The sequence below is a fragment of the Agelaius tricolor genome, unplaced genomic scaffold (assembly GCF_023055355.1).
Source record: "Agelaius tricolor isolate 1412-34295 unplaced genomic scaffold, bAgeTri1.0.p SCAF_23, whole genome shotgun sequence".
NCBI lineage: Eukaryota > Metazoa > Chordata > Aves > Passeriformes > Icteridae > Agelaius > Agelaius tricolor.
In genome coordinates this window covers 5,657,675-5,685,307 of record NW_027269283.1, presented here as the reverse complement: position 1 = coordinate 5,685,307, position 27,633 = coordinate 5,657,675, and the positions used below count along the sequence as shown (strand labels likewise).

Below are 27,633 nucleotides of genomic sequence, written 5' to 3'. Positions count from 1 at the left end.
TCCCAGCCCCAGCTCCTCTCCCAGCCCAGCCTTACTGCCCCAGAACCAGGCAGGTCTGTCTCCAAACACAGCAAGGCTGGCAGCTAGGGGGGAAAAAACTGAGAACTGCACGCAAATAACCATCAGCTTCATCCCAGCAGACCAGTATCTCCATCCTCGCTGGCACAAAAAGCTCCAAGCCCTTATGGCTCAGTCTTTAAATCAGGACACAGACTCTAAAACTCAGGAGCTGATTTAAGTCATCACAAATGCCAGACTACATTTCAAATACCTTCTGAGTTCTGCCTTTTCCCTGCATTCAGCAGAGCGACAGATTTGAAGAACAACCTCTTCCTTACGGTAAAAAGCCAGGCTCCCATGCACAGCCCCAAACTAACAAGCTGGCTTTTAAGGAAGCAAACATAATGAAACCTATGGTGTTCCATGCTGTGGTTGCTCTGTAGCACTCAATATCCCTACAAAAGGATGAACAAGACTGCTGGAAACAGGGGCAGCAGGCTGTGGGGTGTTGAGCAGCTTCAGGCTCCCTCCCAAGGAAGGGATCACAGGCAGCAGCGAGTCTCCAGCCACACTTCCAGGGATAAGAAAGGGCACTGCAGAGCACATGGGAACAGACACGAGCAGGCAGGCACAGCTGCCTGCCAAAAGAGAGATTTGCCCCTCTAAAGGTGAATAATCTGCAGTGGTACAGAGAATGCAGGGTGATATAAAGCAGCAGCCCGTGGATTCAAATGCACAAATTTCTCCTCTCATGTAAATGCTCTCAGAGTGCCCACACTCAGGTGGACGTCTCCATATTGGAAAAGAATAAGCTTGAAAGATCTTGGTGAGGATGAGATTCCTGGAGCTGGAACAGGAGCTGCCACCAAACCTCCCACCCTGTGTAACTTTGGGAGAGCTGGGCTCGTGGCCCAGCAGCAGTGAGGGGGATTCTGCAGTCAGGTTATTGCTCTCACCCAGAGCCAACACCCAGCACAGCAGCAGAAGAGGCTGTTTCCCACTGGAAGCAGCAGGCAGAGCTGTGTGCTGGCTGCTGAGAGAGCACAGCCTCCTGAGCAGATCAGGGCAGCCACAGCACGGGCACTGCTGCTCACCTGCTGCAAGGAGCAAAGATTGCCTGCACCCTGTCTGAGAGAGGAAAGCAGCACAAAGCTTACAAAGCTTAATGCCTGCAGGCTCTTGCAACAAGCCACAGGGATATTCTTACAGCTGGCAAGAAAACCTTGCCTCAAAAGCTTATGCATATAAAGCTCCCCACTCACACAAAAAAAAACCCCAGCATTGACCTCCAGCACACACAGGTGAAGTTCTTGAACCTGATTTGGTGTACACAACACAAGTTTCAGTCTGTGAAACTAATCTCAAAGCATGAGAGTGGCTGCTGTATATGAAAGAAAGAAAAGCTTATGTGCATCAGCTGTGCTTTCTCTTCACCATCATTCAATTCTGGAATCTTCCTACAGCATAAATGCCATCCTGCTGCTCCCACTATTCCAGTGGAGCCATTTAGATGCTTTTCTCCCTCCAAAGAGACCCGAGATGCTACAGGCACTCAGGGCTTACTGAGTGGCAGGACTTGGCACAGCACAGCAGCCAGACAGTTTGGGTTTCCTGTGAAAGGTCCATTGAATACAAAATCCCAGCTGAACACTACAGCTGGAAACATCCATGAACAGGAGACAAAGTCAGCAACACATGGTCCATGTTCATGTACACAGGCATGGAAACCACTTTTGTACATGCCACACCTGTGCTATGAATGAGGGTGTGGAAAGAGCACAAGACAAGGCGGGGGAAGAGAGAACCTGTGCTGGAAGGAGTCAGGGGCTGAGGAGGTGTGCAAGGCAGCACATGCATGCATGCACCTGCAAGAAACAGCAGAGAAAGAGGTCAAAACCAAAAATGGAAATCAAATTGTTCTTCATTATCATATATTATAAGAAATGTAACATGCCAAGTTTTTATGGTTCTTTTTATGGCCATTAATAACAATGGTGGCTCTGAGAGCTACGCTGCTGCTATGGATAATTAAATCTTATGCTCAGGGCAGGAGCTGGGCCACCTCGGGCAATCAGACTTGGATTCCCCTGTGCAGCATAAAGTCTTGTTCCAACAGAATGAGAGTGGGAGCAGGTTGGGGTGTGCTTGGGTGGATGTGATGACACCTTGTGCCCCCACAGCACTGCTGCAGCCACAGCTTGAGGGGCTGATGGGCAGAGCTGCAGCCCTGCAGTGCTGGTGAGGCAGCTGCCACAGGCCTGCTGCAGCTCAGAGACCCCCAGAGTCAGCCCCAACACCTGTGTTAGCAGCCAGGTAACCTGCAAGCAGACATGCTCTAGAGGGGCTGGAGTCTTCTGCAGACTGTCAGCAATTTTGCCTTTGTGAAACACAAGCAAGTAAAACAGCAAATCAACCCCCCAGTGTATGAAACAGCCAGCTTGAGAATTAAGACACAAAAAGTCAAGGAATCAAGAAGCCTGGATTCCCAGAGTGACATTAATTCTCACCACAGTCCCACAGGGCACATTTTAGTTTATGCCTTAAAACAGAGCATTAATGTGGCAGGAAGCTGAGCCTCTGCACGTCCTGGCTTGTGCAGTTGGCTCCCAGTGGTCCCTCTCCATTCCAGCAGCAAGACTTCACTCACACAAAGCTGTCTCACATTAACAGGATCTCACGTGCACCTGCATTTTCAGTGGTTAGCCTATTGTTCCTACACACACAATATAAAACAAAGCAAATCTGGCAGAGAAGAGAGCCCAGGTGCAACAGCTCCTGAGCAAGGGGTGGGTACAGCCCCAGCCTGCTGCTTGTGCCCTCCCCCCTGCACCAGCCTCAGTCAAGACAGAGGCATTTCCCAGCAGAGGCCACAGTGTCAGGAGTGTGCAGGAGCTCCCAAACCCCCAAATCTGAGCGTTCCTCCAGCAGCAGCCAGGCTGGTGGCAGAGCCAGGGCTGGGCCCAGCTTCCCCATGTGCACCAGAGCACTGTCAGGAGCTGGAGGGTTTCTTGCAGGTGCAGAGGTTCAGGCACACAGACCTTCTTCACACTTACAACAGCATCTCCAAACAAATCACAGCCTTAGAAAATATCAGCACACACACAGATCAGCCTTACAGAGACTTGGGACTTCAGCCCAGCTCATGCCACTGTGGTTCAGCAATAGGGTGGGGAGGACTTTGCTGTCCAGTTTTCCAACAAAAGCTGCAGCTCCTCAGCCTGCTTGTCCTTTGACAAATTTTCCTTAAACTACGGGCACTTTACCGCATGCTTTGTGCCTTAAATATCCCTTATTAGCATTTGAGTCTTCCCTTCTTAGCAAGCTTGTGAGGCTCTCATTAAGGGTAATGAGAGTCAAACTCCTGGGAGGCAAGGACAATATATATCCCAACATCTCCTGGTTATGGTCTACTCTAACCAGTATGTCAGAGCATCATCTGCCAGGGATTTATTACAGAGGCATTTTACAACAGGCTCTATTATAAGTTATTAAGGAATGGAGCAGCTTCTACTGTTCTTTCATTAAATATTAATAGAACATTTATAAACCTATCCTTAATTTAAAGTGTTACCTTTAATCAAAGCCCTGGTGATAATGATGCAGCTTTTGGTAAGGCCCCTTTGGTAGTATTTAAACCTTCTCCACTGAAGTTTTATGTGCCTGTGGGGGCATTCCTGCTCCAGGCAGAGAGGAGCTCTGGCCAGTGCAGGTGCAGATCAGGCACTCTGGGCAGGCAGCTGCAGATCCTGCTGCAGGCAGGGCATGGAGCTGGGCAGCAGCTTCCTCTCCAACACCCCTGCCAGCAGGATCCAGCACCAGTGGCCAGCAGGGAGGCACAGATCTGGCTCACAGCCATGCCCAGGAGCCACAGCCCCGCTGGGATCTCGTGGCCCAGCCCAGCTGGGTGCTGCTCACCTGTTTTGCTGTCCACAGTGAAGTGCTGCTCCCCCTCCAGCACACTGTAGACCACCCTGGCACTGCTCCCATAGGTGGGGTCGTCGGCATCAGAGGCCATCACCTGCATCACAGAGGTGCCTGCAGCAGGGACAAGGAGGAAAACAGAAAGTCAGGCAGGAGTTTAGAAGAGCAGCACAGAGCTCAGAGCAGGGCCCAACACTGATTGCTTGCAAATGATGAGGGGAAAGAGAACAGCTGGGTGCAAATGCAGCATCGCCTCCCCACCAACACCTGAAAGCCAGGACTCCAGACATTGCAGACACTGCTGCAAATGCCTCTGGTGTGCTGCAGAGTGGCAGCAGGGACAGGGCCCTGGAGCAGGACCTGCTCTCTCCAGGAGATCACTGGCCTGATCAGCTGGGAGCTTTTCTCCCAGTAGCTTTCTACTGGCCCATCTGGGGATGTCATACTGGCCTTCCTGTCAGCACAGAGTGAGTGACATGGTCACCTCCAGAGCACAGAGGGACCACCCAGCTGGGGCCTGATCCACACTGCAGCAGGCAGACCTGCCCAGGGACAGCACCCTGAGGAGAGGAAAGGCTTTCACTTGCCCAGAGCCAGACATAGCACCGGGTCCTCATGCTCTACACGTAGCAGGGCAGGAGGACTATAAATTGGATAAAAGTCCATCAAATGTCTGCAATTAAGTTATTGATTTTCAAGGCTGCCTCATTAAACTGGGTACTTCACTCCAACTGTCCCTGTGATGGCTTTAATTTGACATCATGTTCAATTTAACAAAAGCAGGACCCAGGACATGAGGGTGGGAGCAGGAGCAAAAGGGCTGAGATGCAGAGAGACAACAAAAGGGAGAAAGGAAGGGAAGCCTATCCCTACCTAGAGACACCTTGAGGAAGGAGGTGGTGTGACCAAAGCACTGTGAGGACAGGCTACCCTGTTCCATCTCCAGCACCAGACTCGGTGCATCCCTGCCCAGAGGTCAAGCACTGGAGCAGTCACACAAAAGCAGCCTCTGTTCCTGTGTCACAGGAGGCAGATGTGGAGCTGAAACAATCCCTGGTGCCTTCCTCCTCCTTTGTCAGTAGACCCCAAGCCCAGAGCCTGCAGGGATTTCCTGCACCAGCCCTGCCCAGAGTCAGGCAGGAGATGAGGCAGCACAGCACAGTGCTGCTGTGAGCAGCTGGGATGCACAGGCTCCCCCAGTCCAGTTCACTCTGATCTCCTGGAAAGGGTGCTCACTGAGGGAAACGAGCAGTTACCATGGTTGCTTTTCATTCTCCCTGGCAGCCTTCTCAGAGCTGCAGCTCTGCTGATAACAGGAGAATCCCCCTCATCAGTCTTCAGCAACAAGCTAGTTTGAGTCAACTTATTTATGCTTTGCTGTCTCCAGTGAAGTTATGGTGCATCCCTGCCAGGCACGTCCAGATTTTACACCACGGCAACACTGGCTCTCTGCCTGGCAAACAACTGTTTAAGAAATACTATTGCTGCATTTCCTCCTCCTCTCCCTGCCATAACACAGCTCCTTCAGGCAGGTATGAGCCAAGGCACATCACTCCCACACCAGCTCTGCACATTCCCCCGGGCAGCCTGGCGTGCTCCCTTGGGAAGCTTCTGATCAGAAAGCAAAAACAGGGACCAAGGATGGAGATGACACCAGGGTCTCCAAGCATCCTTCTCCCAGCTGCAGGAGAGAAGCCTCCTAGGGATGCTGGAGGTGCCAAAGTCTGAGAATCCCAGAAAGCAGTGTCTGCCCATGGGAACAAGGGAGGGCACAGCCTGGCAGCAATCAGCTGAGAGCCCAGTGCCCACAGTAGCACCTGCAGCACAGGCAGAGCCTGCTGACCTTGCACAAACATCCCCAACCCCAAGAGCCACTTGTTCCTGCCAAGGGTTAGGAGATTCAAACCTCACCCACAGGACCCAAGCCCATCAGTTTATTTCCCTGCCCTTGCCCTGTACACCCTGTGTCAGGACTGCACATTTGCAGACAGAGCAGGTGCCCCAAGGACCACACCACAGCCTCCTGTTCCAGCCCTGTTTGTGCAGTCATCCCAAGGCAGGGATCATGAGGGGCAGGCTGGCCACTAAATGTTTGCACCACCCTGCATCTCAAGATGCATTCATTGAATTGCAGAACTCACCCCCTACTCCATCCCTGTCAGGCACAGCTGTACTCCCTGTGTTCCAGTATTTACCTGGATGCTGCCAAGCTGCAGAGTCTGAAGAGGAGGCAGGACTGTGCCCACCCAGAGCACTTTGTGTCACCATCCCAAGCCACACCTTGGACAGGTGAGGTGGGCTGCTGCTCTCAGGCTTCCTGTGCCAGCACTGAAAGCTCCTGGCCCACAGCTGCTGGGCACTCCCAAGAACTGGAAAAACAGGGCAGCAGCTCCAGGTCCTGATCCCAGGGGTGAGCCCCATGTTTGGGACCAGAGTTTTCTGCTCAAGGGCAAGGGAAACCAATCAGCATTGCAGCAAGACACCTTCACTCAGAGGCAGAGATGGGCCACAGTGCCCTTGGGCTGCAGCCAGCAATGCCAGAGGTGATGAAGGCTCTGCCCTTCCCCACCTGCCCTCACAGCATCTCATTAACAAAAAAACAACATCAGCCAGGTAGGGAGCACTGACCCCTCTTTGTCTTGACTTCCTGTCTGCAAAGATGCCTGATCAAGGTCACCTAAAGGGTATCAGGAATTTATCAGTTTAACTTTCCAGCATCCTTCCCTAACCTCCATTTATCCCTTTCCCACCCTTCCCTTTCCATGTGAAGAGCAGTGATATTCAATTTCAGCTTAACCTGGTCCCCTCCTTCCTGCAGAGACAAGCTTTCCCTGGCTCCCACCCTGCTCCAATATTAGTCCCTGCTCTCCAAGCACAGCACTGCCCACAGCAAGTACAGAATGTACAGCTTTTATTTAGTTTTCTGGCACATGCCTTAGCCATAAAAGATACACTAAATAAAATCTAAACATCCATCATGTACTCTATCACCCGCCTCCCATACCCAAGGAGCCTGAGCCCATATCCAGAGAGATAATTAGACATGTAAAATGAGATAAGACCTTGGTTCCTCCCCCGACAAGCTCACTCCACAGATCAGAGGAAACCAACAATCTTACATAAAAATTAACAGGTCAGAATCAATCTCTAATTCTCCCTCTGCAACGGTGAGCTCTGGCACAGCAGATCAAACAAACCCTGATTTCCTCCAGACCCTCACTTCCAGAGCAGTACTTCCCTCAGCCTAGCTGGCTGTGGCTGCCAGCCATCCTCTGTCCCCATGGGCCCTGCTTGGGCTGTCCCCATTCCACACCCTGAGCCATCCTGGAGACGTGCCAGGGCCAGCAGCCAGCCCTGAGCTCTGCCAGCAGCTTCCCTTCCCTGCTGTGAGCGGGGTCAGCAGGGCAGGGAGGGGCTGCCCACGCCCAGAGGTGCCCGGGATGCCCCACTGTGGTGTTTGAGGGGCCCCAGGACGAGGTGAGAGATGAGAATCTGACTCCATGTTCTCAGAAGGTTGAGAAATTATATTATGTTATATTATAGAATACTATACTAAAACTATACTGCAGAAAGAGAAGGATACATCAGAAGGCTTAACAAGAATGAATAATAAAAACTCGTGACTGACTCAGAGAGTCCGACACAGCTGGCTGTGATTGGTCATTCAATAAAAACAATTCACATGTTTGGATAAACAATCTCCAGACCACATTCCAGAGCAGGAAAAATGGAGAAGCTGAGGCTTCTCATCTTCCCAGGAGAAGAAATCCTGGCGAAGGGATTTTTCAGAAAATACCACGGTGACAGCCCAGGAGCTGCGGGAGCTGTGTCACTGCAGGGTCCCTTCCCTGAGGGCAGCCCCCAGAGCCACCCTGCCATGCTGAGTGTCCCCAGGGCTGGCAGGGCACGGCAGCCCAGCCCAGTGCCCTGCATGGGATGCATGGGCTCTGCAGGGCACCTCTGGAATGGCAGTGCAGGCCTGTCCTGGCACCTGTGACTGCCTTCCCACAGCACCCAGAGCCTCTGGGGCCATCCCTGTGTGAAGGAGGCTGAGAGCTCCAGGCCACTTGCTATGCCACTCACTGCAAACACGTTCAGCTAAAAGAAACGTTGACAGGCAAACTCCAAACACATCCACGAGCAGAGAGGCCCTGCACTGAATCCACAAGGAGCTGGCTGGGACCTGTCACTTCCCCAGGGACAGAAGCACAGCCAGGCTCTGGGCAGGCAAAGAGGCAAATGAGCGGCAGGAAAAACCAGCACTTGCTAAACTTGTCCCTCCTCATGGCAGCATTCACCCTTCTGTGGCGAAACCAGGAGCCTCCAGATGCTCTCCAGACCAGCTCTGGGGCTCAGTTGCCACCTTCAGCTCAGGCAGAGAGCAGGGACACTTTCTGGCCACGCTGAGAGCCCTTTCTGTGTGGATCTGGTCAGCTCCAGGACAGCACTGGGGCACTTCAGCCCTGCAGAACATCGGGGACCCTGCAGGGAGTGCTGTGTCATGCAAAGCCACATGTCCTGGCCTGATGCCAGTGTGCAGCACTCCTGCTCCAGGTGCCTGGGTGCCATGGGGCAGGAGGGAGTTTATAAACAATGCAATTCACAGCTTTTGTCTGGCCCCAAACACCTGCAGTGGCCGATGCACCCCAGACACATTCAGGCAGGACACCAGGGAAAAAAAGAACTGGAGTAGCTTAAAAATTACTGGAGCAGAAGTGAGTTTCTTGCAATCTTGTCAACATCCTGACTTGGTAGAAAGCCAGGCCCAGAGGAGATTCACTGCACAGCCCTGTCACCCCACAGGACAAGCCCCAGGGCAGTAACCTGCTGGGGTGTGTGCTACTGTGAAACTTCTTTTGGGGTGTCTGGCCAGAGAAAGGCACTGCACAAAGCACCCCAGCCCCTGGCATGGAGCAGATAAACGTGGTGCCATGGGGAGCAAACCACAGCATCCCATGGAGAGGCTCAGGTGCCTGAGGGGCTGCCAAGTGCAGCCTGATGAGATCCTTACTTGGGCAGGGCAGCGTTTGGAGCCTGTGACCTAGAGCACAGTGCAGAAGGGGAAGGACTCCCCTCACCAAGGACAAACAGACAGGGCAGCCCCAGCTCCCAGCAGCTCCAGACACTCACAAGTGACTTCAGCACTTTCCAGCAAAGGGGGTGTGTGGGGGGAAATCCGATTGACTGCAAGTGTTCTGGCTGTATGGTAAACAAAGTGTTTTTCTCTGCTTCCAGCACGGAGATTAAACAATTTCTTTTCACAATAATCACTTCTGCATTCAGCCAGCTTTGTGCTGGAGTCAGGGCTTGACCCCAAGTTTCTGTCTGTACAGCCAAATCGCCTCTAATCTGGACATGGTGCTACACAGAGAAATGAGAGTGAAATGCACCAAGGGAGGAGTGATGCTCTGATGGAAGCATATGACTCTCCTGGCATGCTCCTCACTCCAGACCCTGCCTGCTCCCCAAGCACCCCACAGGTGAGCTCTGGGCTGCAACACCCACCCTGTGCAGCCAACAGAGTTGTCTGACAGGAGGCACCGTGTGCTGGATTTGAGCTCACGCCTCAGTGCAGCAGACAGCTGCCAAGCAGACCCCAGGGAGATCAGGAAAGGAGCCCAAAATACAGCTAATTTTAGCACCTCCTGTAACAAGGTGAAGCTGCTGCAGTTCCAAGGCAGTTGGCTGGGACCCATCCTACATTCTCCTGAAGCTGCAGGTCTCCCCCTTTGGTGCTGGATTCTGCTCAACTCTGATGTTTTGGAGACATCCAGCCAGGGGTATCCACAGAGGCTGAGCCTGGGGTGCCAGCATGGAGCAGCCTGCAAGCTCTTGACCAGCAGCCTCTCCCTGGGGTGACAGGACAGCAGTAAACAGGATTTGCAGCTCAGGCCCCATCCTGCACACACACTGCTCCTTGGTATGCACACTGTGGGCACAGGGCAGTCAGTGAAAATACTCCCCAGGAGCCCCTGCCTTCCTCAGCCTGGGTGACTCCAGGGCATTGCCTCCAGCCCAGCTCCCTCTGGGGGCTGAGCAGAGACCTCTCCCTCCCTCTACAGACCCAGCTGCCCTCCCTGCCAGGCTGCAAACCTCCCACAGCAGCTGCACTACCGCTCCTGATGCCCCAGGCCAGACCAGGTTTCTCCAGAAAAGCCAGTTGCTGGTTTTTGAGCTGGTTCTGCTGTACCAAGGGAGGCCAGATAAAGCTACTGGGTGAGCTTCCATTTTGGATGTGCTTCTTCCAAGTGCAGGATATCCCTGTGTAGAAAACAATGCCTTCTCCAGCCTGGCTCGCAGGCTGGGGCTAGCTCCAGGCACCACCTCTGCCCTTTACAAATGCCTTATCCTCCCGACCATTCTGCATCTGCCACTATTGATCCATCAGATAACAACAGCAATCCTTTCTCTTTTCCCTCTGCAGAGGTTTACAATGAGTCTGGATGAGTTCATGGAAGACAGATACTAAAGCTGACTGAACTCCCAGAAACCACCCACAGCCAAAGAAATTTCCAAGCTGAAAACAGATGCTGGCTGGGAGAATATTAAGAGGAGCATCACATGTCCTGTGTGTGCTGCTCCTCCTTCCTAAGAATGCACTTTGACCACTGCCAAGGCAAGATCCTGGAACAAAGAGACCTTTAGTGCATCCCCAGTCTCAGTCTCAGTACAAACACACTGCCCTGGCCCCAGCACAGAGCAAGGGCAGCTGTGCTGCAAAGCACTCCCAGTTACTCTGAGAGTTTGTGCACTTCTCTCATTTGTTATTCCCTCTTAGACACTAGGAAATCAAATGACTTTCCCTCCCAATTAGTACTCCTTCATTATGCAAATAATGTCCTTTGATCTGCTCCTGCTGTCACAGAGCGGATCTGACTGTATTTGGTTTATTCCTCTTCACGCCCCAGGAAGGCACCCACCTCTGGGAGCTGGGACTGTGCTCTTGGCAGGGAATGGAGAGTGCAGCTGAGAGCTGCCTTGACTGAGAACAAAAACCACCCAAGCACAAACCCCAGTGAGGCCTGGGAAGGCAAAACCACGGGAGGAGGAAGAAGGGGTCACCCTTAACTCTTCAGGCTGGGATGGAGAGCAAAGGCTGCAGAGCTGCAGAGACAGGGAATGAGCAGCTCCCTGCAGCTCCAAGCTGGAGAGCAGCCCTGCCCTTGGAGTGGCCCCATCCCAGTCACCCAATCACCCTTCTTTTTACTACATTCACCTACTACAGATGAATCCAAGTGGTGCTGGCAGCAGCTTGGCCACCAGCACGTCTCCAGGCTTTGATCTTGACACACTAATAGCCAACCTAAGTTCTGCAGCCTTTGTCCTCCTGCTTGGCCAGCACCAAGCTGGGATGACCTCCATCCACACTCAGGAAGGCAGCAAGGCACTCCCCAGTCACTCTCATGGAAATACCCCACAGCTCTAGGGGAGATGCTCTGTGCAGCTCAGAGACAGCAAATATCAATAACCAATACCAACCACAACAAAGCCATGAGCACAGCTGCACCCAGCCTTGGTGCCACACAAGGAGCTCTCTCACACAAAAAGGGCCTGGCAGGTCTCTTCCCACAAGAATATCCTGAACTTCACCTCCCTGGCCCAGCAGCTTCCCCTGTCCTGCATCCTCAGCCCTTCCTGCAGCATCTGGAGCTGAACTTCTCACACCAGGTCCTTGACCAGCCTCATGTACCTCCCAGCTGCTGAACCTCAGAGGGTTGAGCAGAAAGCTCCTTGCCAGCCTTGCCTGTTTATGCTTTCACAGGCTGTGTCCATCTTGTCCTTCGTGCTGCCTGTTCCTGGGCAAAGCCCAGGGAGAAGTGGGAGGGAGCTGGGAACTTACAGCAGCAGCAGCAGCCTGTGGGTCCCTCCAGCTCTGCACTCACACTGCTGGGGCCCAGGCAGCAGCACCATGGGAGGATGATGTGTGAGGCCCTCCCTGGGCTGTCTCCAGGCAAGGCTGCTCTGGAGGAGCCCCTGCACTCCCCAGGGTGGCCAGACTGCAGGAGGCTCTGAGGCTGTGGCAGGCAGGTAGCCTGGAAAGCAGAGCAGGCTCCTGGCTCCAGCTCCCCTCTCTAAGCACACAGCTGGGAAATGCAGCCCACGCCCTTCACAACACTTCTCTTCACTTTTAACTTCCGAGTGTTTTAATTTGCAGGAATCGCCTTCTTTCATGTTGTGAAACCGTGTTTCTTTCTCCCTCTGATCTCCAATTTCGCATAGAAACTGTCTCCTTTGATATGTCTTGTTCACATCAGTCTGATCAGGCAGCTCCATAATTGTTAGTGATTTTCAAAGAACTGGGATCCTTGTCTAATACCCAGAGTTGAGAATTCCTTGCTTTTTAAAATGTTGTTCAAGCAAATTAGATTAATTTAATTTCTTTCTTCCCTTTGGGAACAGGATGCCTCTTGCTTTGGTGCCCACATGCTGTCTTTCATTTCTCCAGGAGCACCCAGCTGTAGTTCAAGGGGTCACTCTCTGACTGAGGCAAGGATTTGCACAGGTAACTGGAAGCAGAAGGAGAGCTTGGGATGCCTCAGGAGAACTTGTTCTGCATACATGAACAGAATCCAGGCAGCAGCAGCTCCTCTGGTGCAATTCCTGCACATCTGTACCTGCTGGAGGCCACACACCAGCCTTGCAATATGCTGCACATGAACCAGGGAGAGCTGGAGCTCTGTCCTGAGGCAGTGCAGACTGAGCACCATGCCCTGCCCTCTGCAGCCAGACCTTGCTGCAGCAGCACAGCAGGCCCTGGTGGTTCCCCTGAGCTGCCTCTCAAGCCCTGGTGCTCTCAGCTGTCCCCCTGCCCCGGGGGCTCTCTGCACTCCTGGCACTGTTGCTGCCTCCCGTGCTGACTCAGCCCTTGCTGAGTGTTGGGGTCCTGCCTGATCTTCAACGCCAGCCTTTCACAGGCTGTCTGCTACCTGCACACAGCCTTTGGGAACAGTGATGTACAGCTCTTGCTCACAGCACATGCCAACACACACAGCCTGCTGCAGGGGTAGCAGAGAGCCCAGGGTGCACAGGGAATGCTGTGGCTTCAGGCAGTGCAGCACAGCCACTCTCCTGGACTCCAGCTCTGCTCTGCAGCATGGGAACCCAGCAGAAGCGAGGGCAGCAGTGCTGCAGTTCACACATCACCTCCCTGCACCCTTCCCAAAGCTTGGGTGGGCACAGTGCTGGCTGTCCTGCTCTGCCATCCCAAGGGAATGGACTCGTGCAGCCTCATCATCATCAGCCTGGCCCTCAGAGCTTTAGTGAGGCTGATCATCAACACACTTGAGAGGGGCCTGCTGCCAAGGGGATGGGCAGCAAAGGCTAACACAGGGAAGCCACACTTCTGTCACAGGGACACGAATTCCCCAGCCTCAGCCAGCAAGGCCTGGCCCCTCAGAGAAGGGCAGACCCAGCTGAGAAGGGCCTGGCAGTTCTGCTCAAAGGGATGATGTCTGAGCAGCCCTGGGGCTCAGAAGAGCAGCAAGGCAGCACACAGAGGATGGCCTGAGCTGGGGGAGAGGCACCACTCAGACCAATCTGAAGCACAGGCAGACCCTGTGAGCCCCTTGATTTGTGAGGGTTTAGTCCAACCACCCAGCATTCAGGAGAGGGGGGGCTGTGCAAAGCCAGAGTCAATGCACAGCAGGCAGCTGGCACCACCACGACCCCATCCCCAGAGCACAGCTTAGGGCTGAGACTGAGCGCTCAGCCAAAGGCTGGCAATCAGCTCAGAGGATTTATCCACTTGTTTTTCTTAAGCCACCTTATTTATTTTTCCCTTTTGGCTCCCTAGCTCTGCAATCCCTGAGATTTGCAAGTGGTTTTTGTGGGGTACAGCGGGCTCAAAGGTGTGACAGGAGAGAGGTGCAGCTTTCCCAGCCCAGAGCAGACCTACCGACGGGGGACAGCTCGGCCACGCTGCCGATGTAGGGCCCCTCGAGGAAGCGCGGCTCACTGTCGTTGATGTCCTGCACCTTGATGATGAACTCTGACTCGGGCTCCAGCAGCTGGTCCGTCTGTCTGTCCCGGGCCTGTGCCCGCAGCGTGTAGAAGGTTTTCTGCTCCCGGTCCAGGCGCTCGGTGGCGTGGATGTCCCCTGTGATCTCGTCGATGAGGAAGATGGTGCCCGCGCCCTCCCCGGAGATGGTGTACTTGATGGAGCCGTCTCCCTCGTCAGAGTCTGAGTGGATCTGCCAGGGAAAGAGGGAGAGGGTGGGAGCAGGCTGGGGATGTGCTCGTACCCAACCCCAGCCACCTGCACAAGATGCCCGTGGTCCCTGTGTGATGCCCCTCTGCTCCTGTGGGACTGGACAGTGACAGAGAGCACCACCAGACAACTCCTGTTGGTTGACATGAAGGCCCAATATATTGGAATTTAGGCCTGTCTTTACAGCTCTGCAGATTACGGATTTTGCCAGTGCCCAACCCCACTACAAACCAAGGGACAAACTCCTTTAATAAGAGGTTACGAGATGATGGAAAAACAAAGGACAACTCAACTGCACTCCAAAGAAAGAGGCTTCCCTCTGGGCAAGGACCCAGGATTCTGGCAGCATGGGATCACCTCTCCCAAGCTGCAACATCAGCATCCCCTCCCTTCTACACAACCAACAGTTTAACTGTTTTTTCCCTTTAATTGCCCAAAGTCCATCCTCATCCACCTGCTTTGCCTCAGCCACAGCCACCCTCCATGATTTGGGCAGTGGTGCTGACAAATCTCCCTGCTGGAGAGCTCACACACTTGCTGCACCCTTCTGCTGGGTTTATGTTGCAGGGCAACAGGGGTCACAACACCCCATCATCAGGCCCAGAGCCCCACCTGGATAAAATTTCACGAAAGAGTGTGACAAATCAGCTCATGTTCAGGACTAAAAACAGACCCTGAGGAAGATGCCTTTGCAGGCAATCTCTGCTGCTTCATTTTTTAATTAAGACAATGTTTGGAATTAGGAAAAGAAAGGGTAAACAGCAGCTCCCCAAGGACCAAGAGCTGACTGGAATCCAGGCCAGACGTCCAGAGATAATTTTATTGGTGGCATTAAACTGAGTTATGAGGTTTTTACAATCCAGCCACTTATGAGAAATCTATTAACAGTAACTGGACAGGCAGAATGCATCTTGACAGGGAGCAGCATGGGCATTAATTGGGACAATCCATAATGGGACAGGCCCCCGGAAAGGTTTCATCAGCTGCTTTCATTTGTTTCCTACAATTTTTGCTTAGAATCAGCAAAGTCATGTCCCCCCTCCACAAAAAGAAAAAAGCCGTCCATTAATCGGCTAATGAAATATGAAAATGTTTATGGGCCATTCAATCTTCCAAACTGCAGTTCTATAATCCACCTTTCAGACATACAGCTCTACCAGCAAGAATTTATACCAGAGCTGCCTCTTTTTTTATGATGCCTTCATTATATTTGTCTTGTTAGATACAGTTTATGAATTTATTTCACAAGTGAGGGACCCACACGTTAGGCAATTCAGTGCATTTTGCACAACATTCACAAATTACTGCCCATGGTGACACATCTCTCAAGGCTTGCCTGGAGGGAGACCTTCACTCAGCTCACAAATAGGGCTGTGAGCCCTGCAGAGTCTGGGACCACCGTGATGGCTTTGGCTGGAAATGTGCCTATGGGGTGGTCACCCCACCCTGGCCACCTGGGGCATCCTGCCCTGGTCTGTGGGATGGTCATCCCAGCCTGGCCATCCAGTCCCAGTCCTCCCCACAGGCGGGGGGAGAGCTTGCTGCCCTCTTCACTTTATCATCCTCTCCCAGTTCTCACTGCTACTCTGTGAGCTTTTCAGAATGAAGGAGCACCAGGTCTGTACAGTGCAGGCAGCAGAAACCTGCATTTCCTGCTGAACACCGGGCTCATGATTAATAATTAGGCTAGAGATAAAGCATCCAGCGCCACATTGAGCTCTCAGCACATCCTCTTCACATATTTGCTCATCACTGACTGCTTGGAGCAGACACCAGCATCCCTGCAAACCGGAATGCTAGGAAGAAAAATGGAGCCTGGGCTCAAGGGGCTGCAGAGATTGATTTACAGGGGAAGATTAAAAGAGCTAAATCTGTGCTGCTTGGCTAAACAACAACTAATGGGGGAGGGCCGGATGGCAGACTACAGAAACACAGGGGGAGATGCCACGGACCACATGCCAGGGGTGTTCTCTCCTCCCTGTCACAGCAGGCAGGCTTGGGGAGCACCAGGCTCCCACGCAGCCTCAGGGCTCCCCCCACCCCTGGGCATGGCAGGACACTGATGCCACACAGCTCTGCCACACACACTGGGCCCCAAGAGCAGAGGGACCACCCAAGCCCTGCCTGCAGCTCAGCTCCAAGCAAGGAGAGCAGTGTCTGGGACATCCAGAGGGAGGACAATAAGCTGATCTGTCCCATTTGTTAAACGGGAAAATTGTTTCCTTGTCCTAAAAGACTACAAGCAGAATTCTTACCAAGCCATTAATTACATACTAATAATTAAATCAAAATTAAATATGAACAGAGGTGCACATTCCTTATTAAAAGCAATTAAACAGAAAGCACAGATACACAAATAAAAAATGGCTCTGGGGCTAGAAAAGAAAGAAAATCAAATAAAAACTAGCCCATAATAAAGGCGCACTCTGTTTGCTCCAACTCATAAAGCCCGAGTTCATCAATTTTCTTTAAATATTAGCAACTTAATTAAATCTGCTTTTTTCCCTTTAATCCTCTCCTCTATCTAAAATAGATCTGTCCACATGCAGAAGTTTGTAACTAGTGCTGACCCCATAATTCTATTTAAAAAACCCAAAGAAATCCACATCAAACTGACAGCAGCCTCAGGGGAAATTACAGTTCAGAAGAAGGATTAGCTAGAGAACCCAGATTTTATGGAAATGGTATCGGCCCTCCAGAAAGCACATGTAGGTGTGTGAGAGGCATCCACGGAGGGCAAGCCCCAGAGCAGGAAGGCTCCCCCAGTGCAGGAAGGGTCTGGACCCACAGACTGTGCTACGAGGGCTGGCACACTGCTGGGGACAAGGAGTGTCCCAGGCCAGCACTCCATCCTCTCCCAGCAGCAGGAAAAGCCTGGCCATGCTGCTTTCAGCCCTGGGCATCCCAGGCAGTGCTGCTGCTGCTGGGAGCCCCGCGGGTGATGTGGTGGCTGATGTGGAAAGGGGCTGTAAAACGGGTGAGTTGTAGGTTTGGGTTCAGCCGGAGCCGAGGCAGTGCCAGGCCTGTGACGGGCCCTGTGCTGCTCCCAGGGGAGCCATGAATTAGCTGTGCCTGCTCCGAGGGCGGCGCAGGAGCGCGGCTTTGAGTGTCTGCTGAAACGGACACAAATCACCACTGAAATCCCCGCTGGCCCCCAGCCAGGAAACCCATTTTCAAGCTCCTCCAGACTCATGCCCAGACGGCTGAGGCCATCAGACAGCCCTGCTGTACAAGCTCTTGGGCACTTTCCTTCGGGGTGAGCCCATGCCTCCAGCTCCAGTGTGTTCCTTTAACTGGTCCCAACAGCTAGCACTGCCTTCACCCAAATACAAACAACCCATCTGCCTGACACGTGGGGCAGCTGCTTCTCCAAAGCTCCCAGAAAAGGATAAAGCCCAGCAACCCCAAGGTGAAATGCTCCTTCAGCCTCGGGACACCAGGAGTGGAGGGAGCCAGGAGTGGTCCATGTCCAGCCTGCCCAGGAGGTCACAGAGCAGGGAAGTGTGGTCAGCTCCTGTCTGCAGACCCAGTCTGTCCAGCAAGGCACTGTCACCTGTCCCACAGAGACAGGGCTTCTTGCACCCACCCCCAGACATCACAAGAAGCCAGTATACAATTGTAGGAGTGCAGATGTAAATCTTGGTGTGTCCTGGGAGCACATTAACCTCACCACCCCCAGCAGGGATCAGGCTCCTGCCATCACAGTCCACAAAGTATTTCTCCAGCCAGGCCCCCATGAACAACCTTCACATGGACCCTCTCTCTGCTCAGCAGTGCCAGCATTCCCACCCTGCCCCTGTCAGCCCCTTGGAGACACCAGGTCAGCTTACCTTCCCCACATAGAGCGGCTCCGTGCCCGTGTACTCCTCCACCACAAAGAATTGGTTCCAGACCCAGCCACGCTTCACTCTCCCTCCGGCCAGCAGGGCAGGGTCCCTGGGCTCCCCAGGGTCAGAGCCCTGCCCTGCTGTGTGCATGGCCCAGCACCCCAGCTCCTGCACAGCACACAGCAGCAGCAGCATGGTGCACAAACAGCCCCGCAGACCCTTCGCCATGGCACTCTAGGAGGCTGCATCAGCAGGAGCTTCTGGGTGTACAGCCAGCATCCTTTAGGGAGAAGCAGGAGGAAAGTCCACACTAGGAGCTTCTGGACAGGCAGCCAGCATCCTTTAGGGAGAAGCAGGAGGAAAGTCCACGCTAGGGGTGTGAGGCTGCCTGGTCAGTGCAGAGCATCCCTGTCCCTGCTGCATGCCCTGCCCTGCAGCTGGAGCGCTCCTGTCCTGCCTGAGTCACATCTGGGACAAGAGGTGGCCCGGGCTGCCCGCTGCTGGCGTGGGAGCAGTCAGTGCTGGTTCCTGGCAGGCTGCTGCTGGGTCTCCAGAGAAGAGTCTGGCAGCTGGCATCTGTCCCTGGGGACAGAGCTGCAGGGCTCCGTGCTGGGCTGCCGTGGGTCTGGCTGGGCAGGGGGGCGATGCACAGCCTGCTGCCCACCCTGCCAGCGGGCACACGGGGCACTGACACCCACTGCTGGCATTCACAGGAGGAGGAGGAAGCTCTTCCACAAGGCTTTTCACTGAGGAGTTGACAGGATGAGCTGCTGTGGCCAACGTCTGCCTGTCCTGTGGCAGCTGGGACTACTGTGCAAGGGGTGTGGCAGGGCAGGTGTGTGTGCCACAGGTGCAGCTCACAAGGCCATTTGTAACTCCATCTTCAGGGGGACACCATCCCAGTGCCTGCTGAAGGGTCCTTTGCCCAGATGATTCCGGCCACTTCCATTCTCTGCTGGCTCACGCAGGGAGGTGCAGGGCAGTCAGCAGCATCTCCAGGAGCCTGGAAAAAGCCAAAGTGTCAGAGCTGGTGTGAAAACACGGCCCAGTGTCCCCTGTGCTGCTCCTGCAACCTTGCTCAGTATCTCCCACCCTGCCCTGCCCCAGGAGCTCCACAGCCAGGCCAAATCCCACAGGTCCTGCAGAGCAGCAACACAACAGGGAGGGCTGCAGAGCTCTCAGCACTGCAGATATCTGCTCCAGCAGGGACTCAAGAGACCAAGGATCCTGCTGACAAGGGCACCCCCTCACCACATGGTTGAGAGGAGTGAGGTCTGTGCCTGGAGGGAGTCACTGGTGCCCACCCACACTGTCAGGAGATGTGCAGCAGCACTCCTGGCACAGCACAGCTGCTGGTGCCTGCACAGGACCAGAGCACAGCAGTCCTGCACAGGCAGACAAGGCTCACACTGAGGGATACCAGCCCCTGAGCAGACACTCCTGCAAGCCCTCCCTGCAGAACCTCTCTGTCATCTCACCTCTGCAGCCATGGGCAGCAGAAAAGCATCTGCTCAGGAATTTGCCACCTGGCTGACTCTAAAGGTAACAGTTTGAAAAAGGGCTCTGCTGTAAGCTTCAAGCCACCCTCAAGGCACCAAGGGCTGAGACACCAGACCTTCAGCCAAGGGTACATTGCATCCAGTACCCATGGAGAGAAGTCTGATCAGGAGATGGGGATGCAGCATCCATCTCTCCCTGCACCAACACCCTGAGGTTCCACCAGAGCTCTGCAATACCAGCCACAGCCTGATCTTCTCATGAAACATGCACCAGTCTGCAGAATTCATCTCCTGTCAGCTGCTCCTCTGGAGGAGTAGAGGAGAGCAGAAAAAGGGTGAATGGAAAGGCAAATGATCCTGGACCAGGTGTCCATCTACTCCCCACAGAAAGGGAACTGGACTGTGCTTTGCACAGACCCCTGCACAAATCTGAACAGTTCGGAGGAGGGACAGCTCCCACATATTTCTCCAGCCCTTTCCCTCACTTGCCATTCCCCCATGTGACTCCACCAATGGGGCCATTTCCCAAACAGGGAATGTCTGTTGCACTCTTTCCCGTCTGCATTCACTTGTCTGGACAAACCCTTCCCTGAGAACCACAAAGCATCATTCTACACTGCCTGCTCATGGCTCACAAGTTGTGTGTCACACAATGTGCACAAATCTATTCACCAGAAGGTCTCACACACACCCCACCCCAGCACAGCCAAGATCACTCATGCACACTGGCTCCTTTTGTCTATTTCTGCCTCATTTGTGTGCACACACATTTCCTCCCCGTGTACACACACTATATTCCACTCACACATGCACATCAGCTGTCACATGTGCCAGCCCTGTGCACTTCATGCTCCAAGGAAAACAGGGTCTCCAGTGTATTTTTGTGTTAGCAATCATGGTACAGAAGCAGTAACATTGCTCCCCACCCCTCCTCCTTGCCAGCCCATTTATCATGAAGGTATTTCCCAGCAGCCAGGTGAGTTGTTGGCAATGTGTCTTACAGCCAGGCCTCCCCATGCAGAAATGCTTCCTGTCCCTGCTGCCAAAGGGCAGCTGGTGAGGGTCCCTATCAAACCCCAGAGTATTTAATACCGTACACCCAGGGGAGCAGGATGTCCTCTAGGTGGGGGACAGACTGAGCCATCTCTTCCCACATAGAGGGTAAAGTAACTTCACAGATTAAATGCAGAGGTTGGGGTCCCTGCTCTGGAGCAACAGAGCTGGGGCTGCCCAACCCACAGCAGAGCAAGACACTCACAAAAACAGCACAAGTGCAAGTGTGCTTTATCACACTTACCTGGGTATACAGAAGATAAATACAGCAAGACATAGTGCACTGCTGTCACAAACAGCACCTCTCCCAACTCCCACACCTAGGAGAGCTCTGGTTATTTTGGAGTAGGTTACCCAGACAGTGACACATGTCAATAAACTGAGCAGCAAAAGCTGTGCCAGAGCAAGAGTTTCAGGTCAGCAGCAAGGGCAAACAGTAAGTGTGGGAAGAACACCCTGCCCAGCATCTCTGCCTGCCACTCTGCAGCACTTTTGCAGGCAACACCTCCAGTTGTATCCAAAATCTGAGTACAAGGAGCTGTAGCGGGTAAACTCAACTGCCAGAAAGAGAATTTAAAAAGGAATCCATCTGCATGTGCTCCCAGGACAGCTATGTCAGCCAGAGCCTTGGGGAGAAGCAGCCACCACCTGCTGAACTCTCCCATTCTGCCCACCCAGCATCCTGTCCTTGCCATCCAGGAGCAGATCCAGCCACACTGATTTATAAAACCCTGCCAGAAGCCTGACAAGGCAGCAGTGCCAGTGCCAGGGTGCAGTTCTGCAACACTGAAGGCCTTCTGAACACATGGGGAGGCTGCAGGAAAACCAGCCCAATGGAGCAAATCCTGGCACCACAACTAACATCAGCATCCAGGGTGTCCAACCGAGCTGGCACACGAAGGCAGCACATTCCCACTGCCTCCAGGACCCAGCACTGGGGGCTCACAGCTGGCAGAAAGCACCAACACTGGCTCTGTGGCACACTAGGAGCCACCTGGATTCCCCTCATCACACCTCTCACTCCTCAGTGGCCTCTGATTTCCTCCAGGACACAGGTACCCCAGGCAGCCCTGTGCACACAGAAATGGCACTGCTCCCTGCTCAGAAATGGACTCTGTCCTTCTCTGTCAGCCTGACCAGAGTTACAGCACACCAATGGAAGCAGCACAGTCCCAAACAGCATCAATAAACCAGTAACAAGAACAGCTTAAATGCACACACTAAGGCAAGGCAGGAAAGAGAAAGTGAGGGCAGAAGATGCTGCAGTGGGCAAGCTCCCCTTGAGCAGAGCTGCTCCCTGGCTGCCAGACAAGCTGGCCCACAGTTCCCAAGGCAACTTGTTCAGTCCTGTAGCATCTGAGCACTCCACAGAGCAGATTCTGCCATGGAGAGAGAGTCCTGCTGAGCACCCATGGGGCTGGGCTGCGTTGCTGTGGGAAACACAACCTTATGTACAGTCTCAGCTACTGTGCTGGGTTTGTATTTCACAGATTTCTCATCTGAGCTGATGCAGTTTGCTGGTGGCTGTGTCATGTGCCCAAAGTTCAGCTCCTCTCAGCTGAGCTGTCTGCCTGCTCTTCCTGTGGGCAGCAATGCAGGACTCAGGTGCCTCATCCAGGTCCCAGACATCAAAGCCCAACTGCAGAACCTGTGCTGAACTCCAGTCCCCTGCACCACAAAATGCAGGCCCAGAGACACATCTGGAGCCAGGCTCATTGCCACAAACCAGATCCTTCTTCTCCAGTGACAAATTCTCAGCCCGTGTCTCTTCTGTGACAGCTTCAGGGTCACGTCTCTCCTCAGTGTGCAGAATCTTTCCAGCTGTCACATCACACACCTCTTCCAGAAGCTGCAAAGCCAAAAGCTCCAAGTCCTACTCATGCCCTTGCAGCAGCAGGAATGAAGACACCCCAGGAGGTCCCATGCACAGGAACCAGGACTAGCACAGTGTTTATTTCCCTGTGTTACTGAAAACCTTTCACCAACAGCTGGAAGTGCCCTTTCCCTCTGCCACACCTGAGCAGTGGGGCTGTAAATAACCATGGGAGCTGCTGCTGCAGCCAGCCCAGCCCACAGCAGCACACATGTTCCCACGTGGCAGCGTGCCCAGCACACCACACCAAGCAGGTTTCCAAGCAGAGTGTGAAGCACCAGACCCTGACACTGCCCCAGGCCCAGGGTGATGTCCCCTGTCCTGCTGCTCTGCCATCCCCACTTCCAATTATCAGCACAACTCCCCCCTGCCCAGCAGAGCTCGTGCAGTTTGTTGGTGTGCATTTGGCACAGCTCTACTGTACATCATGTTGACAGTAGAAATTACATCCTGAGCTTATGTTTTACACTGTGCTCTGTCAGAACTCACCGCAGCCCAGTGATCAGGACAAATTGAATAGCATCCCGTCCATGTCAATATTTATTTCATTTTACAAATGCAGGCTGATGCAGGAGAAAGCAGGCAGGGGGAGGGGGGAGACATGGGCAGGCAACAGCACAGCAGGACAGCAGTGCCCAGCACAGCACAGCCCTGCATTGCTGCCAGCAGCCCAGGGAGGGCTGTCCCTCCCAGAGGCCAGGGAGCATCCCCAGGACCTCATGCAGTGCTCCCATGCATGTAGCTCTGCTGGAAGGGCTGGCACACCAGTACTGCCCCTCTGACAAACCCCAAAAATTGGTAACAAACACAGAATTGCCCACCAGGTACCAGAGGATGCAAAGGCAGGGAAGGAGAGCCCGCTCTCCTCAACCCCAGCGTGCAGCCTCAGCAAACATGAGCTTGGATGTCCTGCTCTGGCTCCCCACTCCTCCCAGCAGAGTGGCACCAGCATCAGGACTGCTCCAGCTGCTCACAACAGCCATGAGGATGCTACAAAGGCTGCTGAGGAGCAAGGCACAGCTTGTGCCACCCTCTAGAATGCAGAGCCACAGCATGAATACCAAGCACAAGAGAGGAGCTCCTTAAAGCTTGGGCTTCCTTTCTTCTGTTTTACCACAGCCCAGAGGACACAAGGAAATGAAGGCTGCAGTAGGAGGGTTGCTGGACAGAGACAATTCCTCAGTCCTGACACCCACAGTGCTCCTGCTGCTGGATTAGCTGCCTGCAGAATGAGCTCAGGGGAGCACCCCTCCCACAGCTCCAGCCCTGCTACCCAGCAAAGCCAAGGAAGGAGCAGACAGCAGCACAGCAGGGACAGTCCTCGGGCTGGGGACAGCACCTGCAAGCAGAATCCCAACCCTGTGGCTGAAAACTGGGAGCCTGTGGGCTCCCATGCTCCTTACAGTGTGCTCTCCCCAGGGCAGATCCTGCAGGGACAAAGGGGGCACGAGAAGAGCTGGGGTGGGCCTGCATCCCCAGGGTCTGCAGCAGGTATCTCTGCCCTGTCAGAGGAAGCCACACGGGTTCTGCCAGCTTTGGCACTGAGCACAGCCACCTCACAGGGAGGCTGCAGAGGAGAGCATGGGGAGATACAAGAGGCAGGCTGGAGATGCAGACAGAGCACAGTCACAGCTCTGTCAATGGTTTGCAGCCCTGCTTCCAACAGGCAGCACTACAGCACCTTTGGAGACAACTCAGGACAGAAAGCCAGATGGACAAAAGCTCCTAGTTTGACTCCCAGCAAGCAGCCATAAGTGCCCCACTGTCAGAGCAGCAAGAACAGCACAAGTTTCACACAAGTTCTTGTTCCCAGAACATGCAAACCCATCTGGAGACCCTTTCTAAAGAGTGGGGCCGACCTCCAGCACCAACAAGCCCCCTCCATTCCCTGCCCAGCTCCTTCTGACCCCACTGTGCCTCTGCCTGAGAGCTCAGAGGGTGTGCACTGGCTGCAGCACCATCCACACGTCAGCTGTGTCACCCCAAGGGAGCAGCTGAAGCCACGTGCAAGCACAAGAGCAGCTCTGGGGTCAAATCAGTGCCAGCTCAGCCTGCACCCCACAGGGAGCCCACCTGCCTCGCATCTGAGAGCGTGGGCAGCACAGCAGCCAGGCTCAGACAGCCCTTGCTGGGCCACGGGGCAGGAAAAAGCAGCAATTGCTGCAAGAGCAATTCTATTCCAGCACTGCCTACAGTGCAGCACGGGCTGTGACCACGTCTCCTCCTGTTAAACAGGATTCAAATCCGCTTAAAGCTCCCCTTCCTGGGCAAAGGAGCAGGCTGGCTCGAGCACACTCCCCAGATCTGTTGTGTGGAGGTAATACAAGCATGGCAAGGCTGCTGCAAAGCTTTAAGATGGTTCATAATCTCCAGGCCTAAGGCTAAGACATGAACTCAGGCTCTCTGGAGCTCACTTTCTCTACTGGATATTGTAAGACAAGATGAGGCAAATACAGGTTTTTGGTTATATTTTTTTCTTTTTATAAACTTCTCCTCGAAATATAGAGACGAGAGATGAGGCAATCTCAGCAGACATAAAACACTGTCAACTCCAGGCCAGGCAGGGGTATCAGTCAAGCTTCCAACATCCCACACGCTGTCTCTTGACAGGAGATGTCAATACCACACCAAACACCTTGGCCAAGCACCCACCCACATCCCCACAACCTCCTCCAGCTTCTCTCCAGCATTCAAGAGGCACCTCAGGATTCCCCCTTTGGGCTGGACAATGGAATGCACTGAGCCCTCTGGAGTACTCTGCAGCTTTAGAAAACCAAGGACCAACAGCACAACCTGGCTGCAGCCCCCACAAACCAGTGTCCTTGACTGGAAAACATGAACACACACCACTAATTCTGTAAGGGAAGGCAGCACTGCTGAGAGAAAAGGTGTGGGCTGCCCATTCACATCAAGACAGATGATGGTAACTGCACTGCAAGCTCCCACTCCAGCAGATCCCATCAGTGCCATTTCAGTCTCAATACTCACATAAAGCTGGACAAAGCACCAGAATACTGGTGCCACATCTGGTGGGAGCATCTGGAAGCTAGACAGGTTTTTGCCACTGCAAGCTCTGCTGAAACTGGGGTTTGGCCCATTGCACCCTCTGCTGAAATGGATCCTGCAGAAGGCAGACTCTAACTCAGTGTCCTTTCCAGAATATCACCAAATTTTGCCAATCAAGCAAGAGATGGCAAGAGATATTGACCTGGATAGCACTGTGTAAAAAAGCTGGAGATCAGTGGCAAAAGGATTCAAAACTGTAGAGGCTTTTGAATTAAGATATTTAAATTACTTTTGTCTTACACAGTGAAAGGGTCACGTAACCAGTCACTGGATAAGCATTTCCCAAATGCAGGACCAGACTGTGCAAGGCAACATTTGGTAGCAATCTGCCTTTCAGCAAGTCTTCAGCCTTGATAGAGAGCACAGAAGACAGACAGACAATGATAAAATCAAGCTCTCCCTCTGATGTTACCATAGCCTCAGCTTTAACAACAGGGCAGAAAACCCATTATCCGTAGTAAAAGTTTAGTCATGCTTATTTTTGAAGTAAATCTCTGGATTTCCTCTTTCTGCTTCCTTGGAACTGTTCTCTCAGCAAGGAACTCCTTCATCTGTCTTTCTTCTGAGATCAACTTGCACAGGGTTGAGAAAAGTTGTTTTGGCAGAGGAATGTGTACCCACACAATGCTCAGGTCTGTATGACTAAACATGCCTCTTTCTCCCTTCTTTTTAAATTGCTTTAAGTTTAATTATTGTCCCCTTTGATGCTGCCTTGAGAAATTATAATAGAAAAATGAGGCAACTGCCAGAGCAGGAGCTATTCACAACCTTTTGGCTTCTCATGTTCAGTCACTTTCTGCTATCAGACACACTGTGAGGAACAGTATTTGTTAAAGCTCTCACACAAGCATTGTTTGGAAAGAAGTATTTTCAAAGTTTAGGAGGGTTTTTTTTTTTTTTCCTCCAAATCTTCTCTAGTCCAAGTTTCAAAGAAATTTTAATTGCAAAGAAAATCTCAACATTTGCCCTAGGGAAGAGGTTTTTACAGCCATAACGGTCTCGCTCTGCAGCAATTCTTTTCCAAATATGGAATTTTCATGCCTTGTCTACGTGAATACAATACTTTTAATTTGTCTTTAAAAACAGTCTCTGAGAGGAGGTGGAAGCAGCCATCACAGCACCTCTGTCACAACTTCTGAGATGGACAGAGCTCCTCCTGCTGTGGTGAGAGAGCTCTAGAGCTCAGCCCAAGCCTTTCATTTCAGGATCTGGACAGAGAGCTGTGTGTGAGAGCACTCCCTTGCAAACACCCTGTATAAAGCCAGAAGCTGCATTCCTGAGAGAGCTGCCTCTTTCATGTCCCAGCAGCTCCTGAGGAGCCTGAAGTGCAGAGAACCCTCCCCAGCCTCCCCTGCCAGAGCTGCGCCCGTGGCCAGCCCTGGGACACACAGGGACAACCATCACCCCCCCCTTGCCTCCTGCTGCCGCTTCTTCTGGCCCTGAACACCAGCAAAAGCGACAGGGAAGGAAGGGCATGAGCCCAGAACAGGACAGGTGGAATCAAAGCTGATGGCCCAGACAAAGGGGCCATTTGGATAGGAATTAGAGGACAAAGTAAAATAAAAAAGCACAAAATGGAATTCTTCCACTTTGACAAATGTGGAGGGAATTGGCTTCTTTTAAGCCAATGTTTGGCAGATGCATGAATTATTTATCATTCAATATTGTGTGATTAAATGGAAAATTGAAGATGTTCATAGCTCTGTCTGCAACTTTCTACCTCTTGTGAAAGACTCCTCAAATTCCTACACAGAATAACAAATGGGTATTATAGTGAGTCAGAAAGGTTCAAAGAAACCTCCTCCAATTTGCTTCTCAAGGTTCAAGGTCACGTTTAGACTCAGTCCTCTGGTGAAATAAATACTATGGCAGGCACACATCACTTTCAGGAAGGTCTCTTGCTGCTGCTCACTCTTCTTCCCCATACATCTTAATCCTCTTAGCAATTTTGTCCTTGGAAATCCCTCAGTCTTCATGACAGGAGATCTGCAAGCCCTCTTTACAGAAGGCATGAGGAAGTCCCTTGCCCTGACAGCACATTGCCATTTTGAGACTCAGACCAGGCCCCCACAGGATCCTCCACAATGCAGCTGAGAGGTTGTGAGGGAGGACAGGAGAGCAGCAAAAAGCCAGGACAAGACCTGGGGGGCTGCACCTGCAGCTCTCACAGCCCTTCTCTGCAGTGGA

The 27,633-nt window shown here is 53.0% G+C and overlaps 1 protein-coding gene across 1 annotated transcript in view; it reads right to left on the bottom strand.

The window, feature by feature from the left end:
• The window catches only part of CDH22 (cadherin 22), a 78,626-nt gene that overhangs the window by 33,844 nt on the left and 17,149 nt on the right, over positions 1-27,633 (bottom strand). Inside the window, exons 2-4 of the mRNA XM_071447099.1 lie at positions 17,959-18,958; positions 13,817-14,111; positions 3,916-4,035 (exon numbers count right to left, since the gene is read on the bottom strand). Coding sequence (XP_071303200.1) covers positions 3,916-4,035; positions 13,817-14,111; positions 17,959-18,183 — 640 coding nt within the window. The 5' untranslated portion in view covers positions 18,184-18,958. The remainder of the gene's footprint in view (positions 1-3,915; positions 4,036-13,816; positions 14,112-17,958; positions 18,959-27,633) is intronic.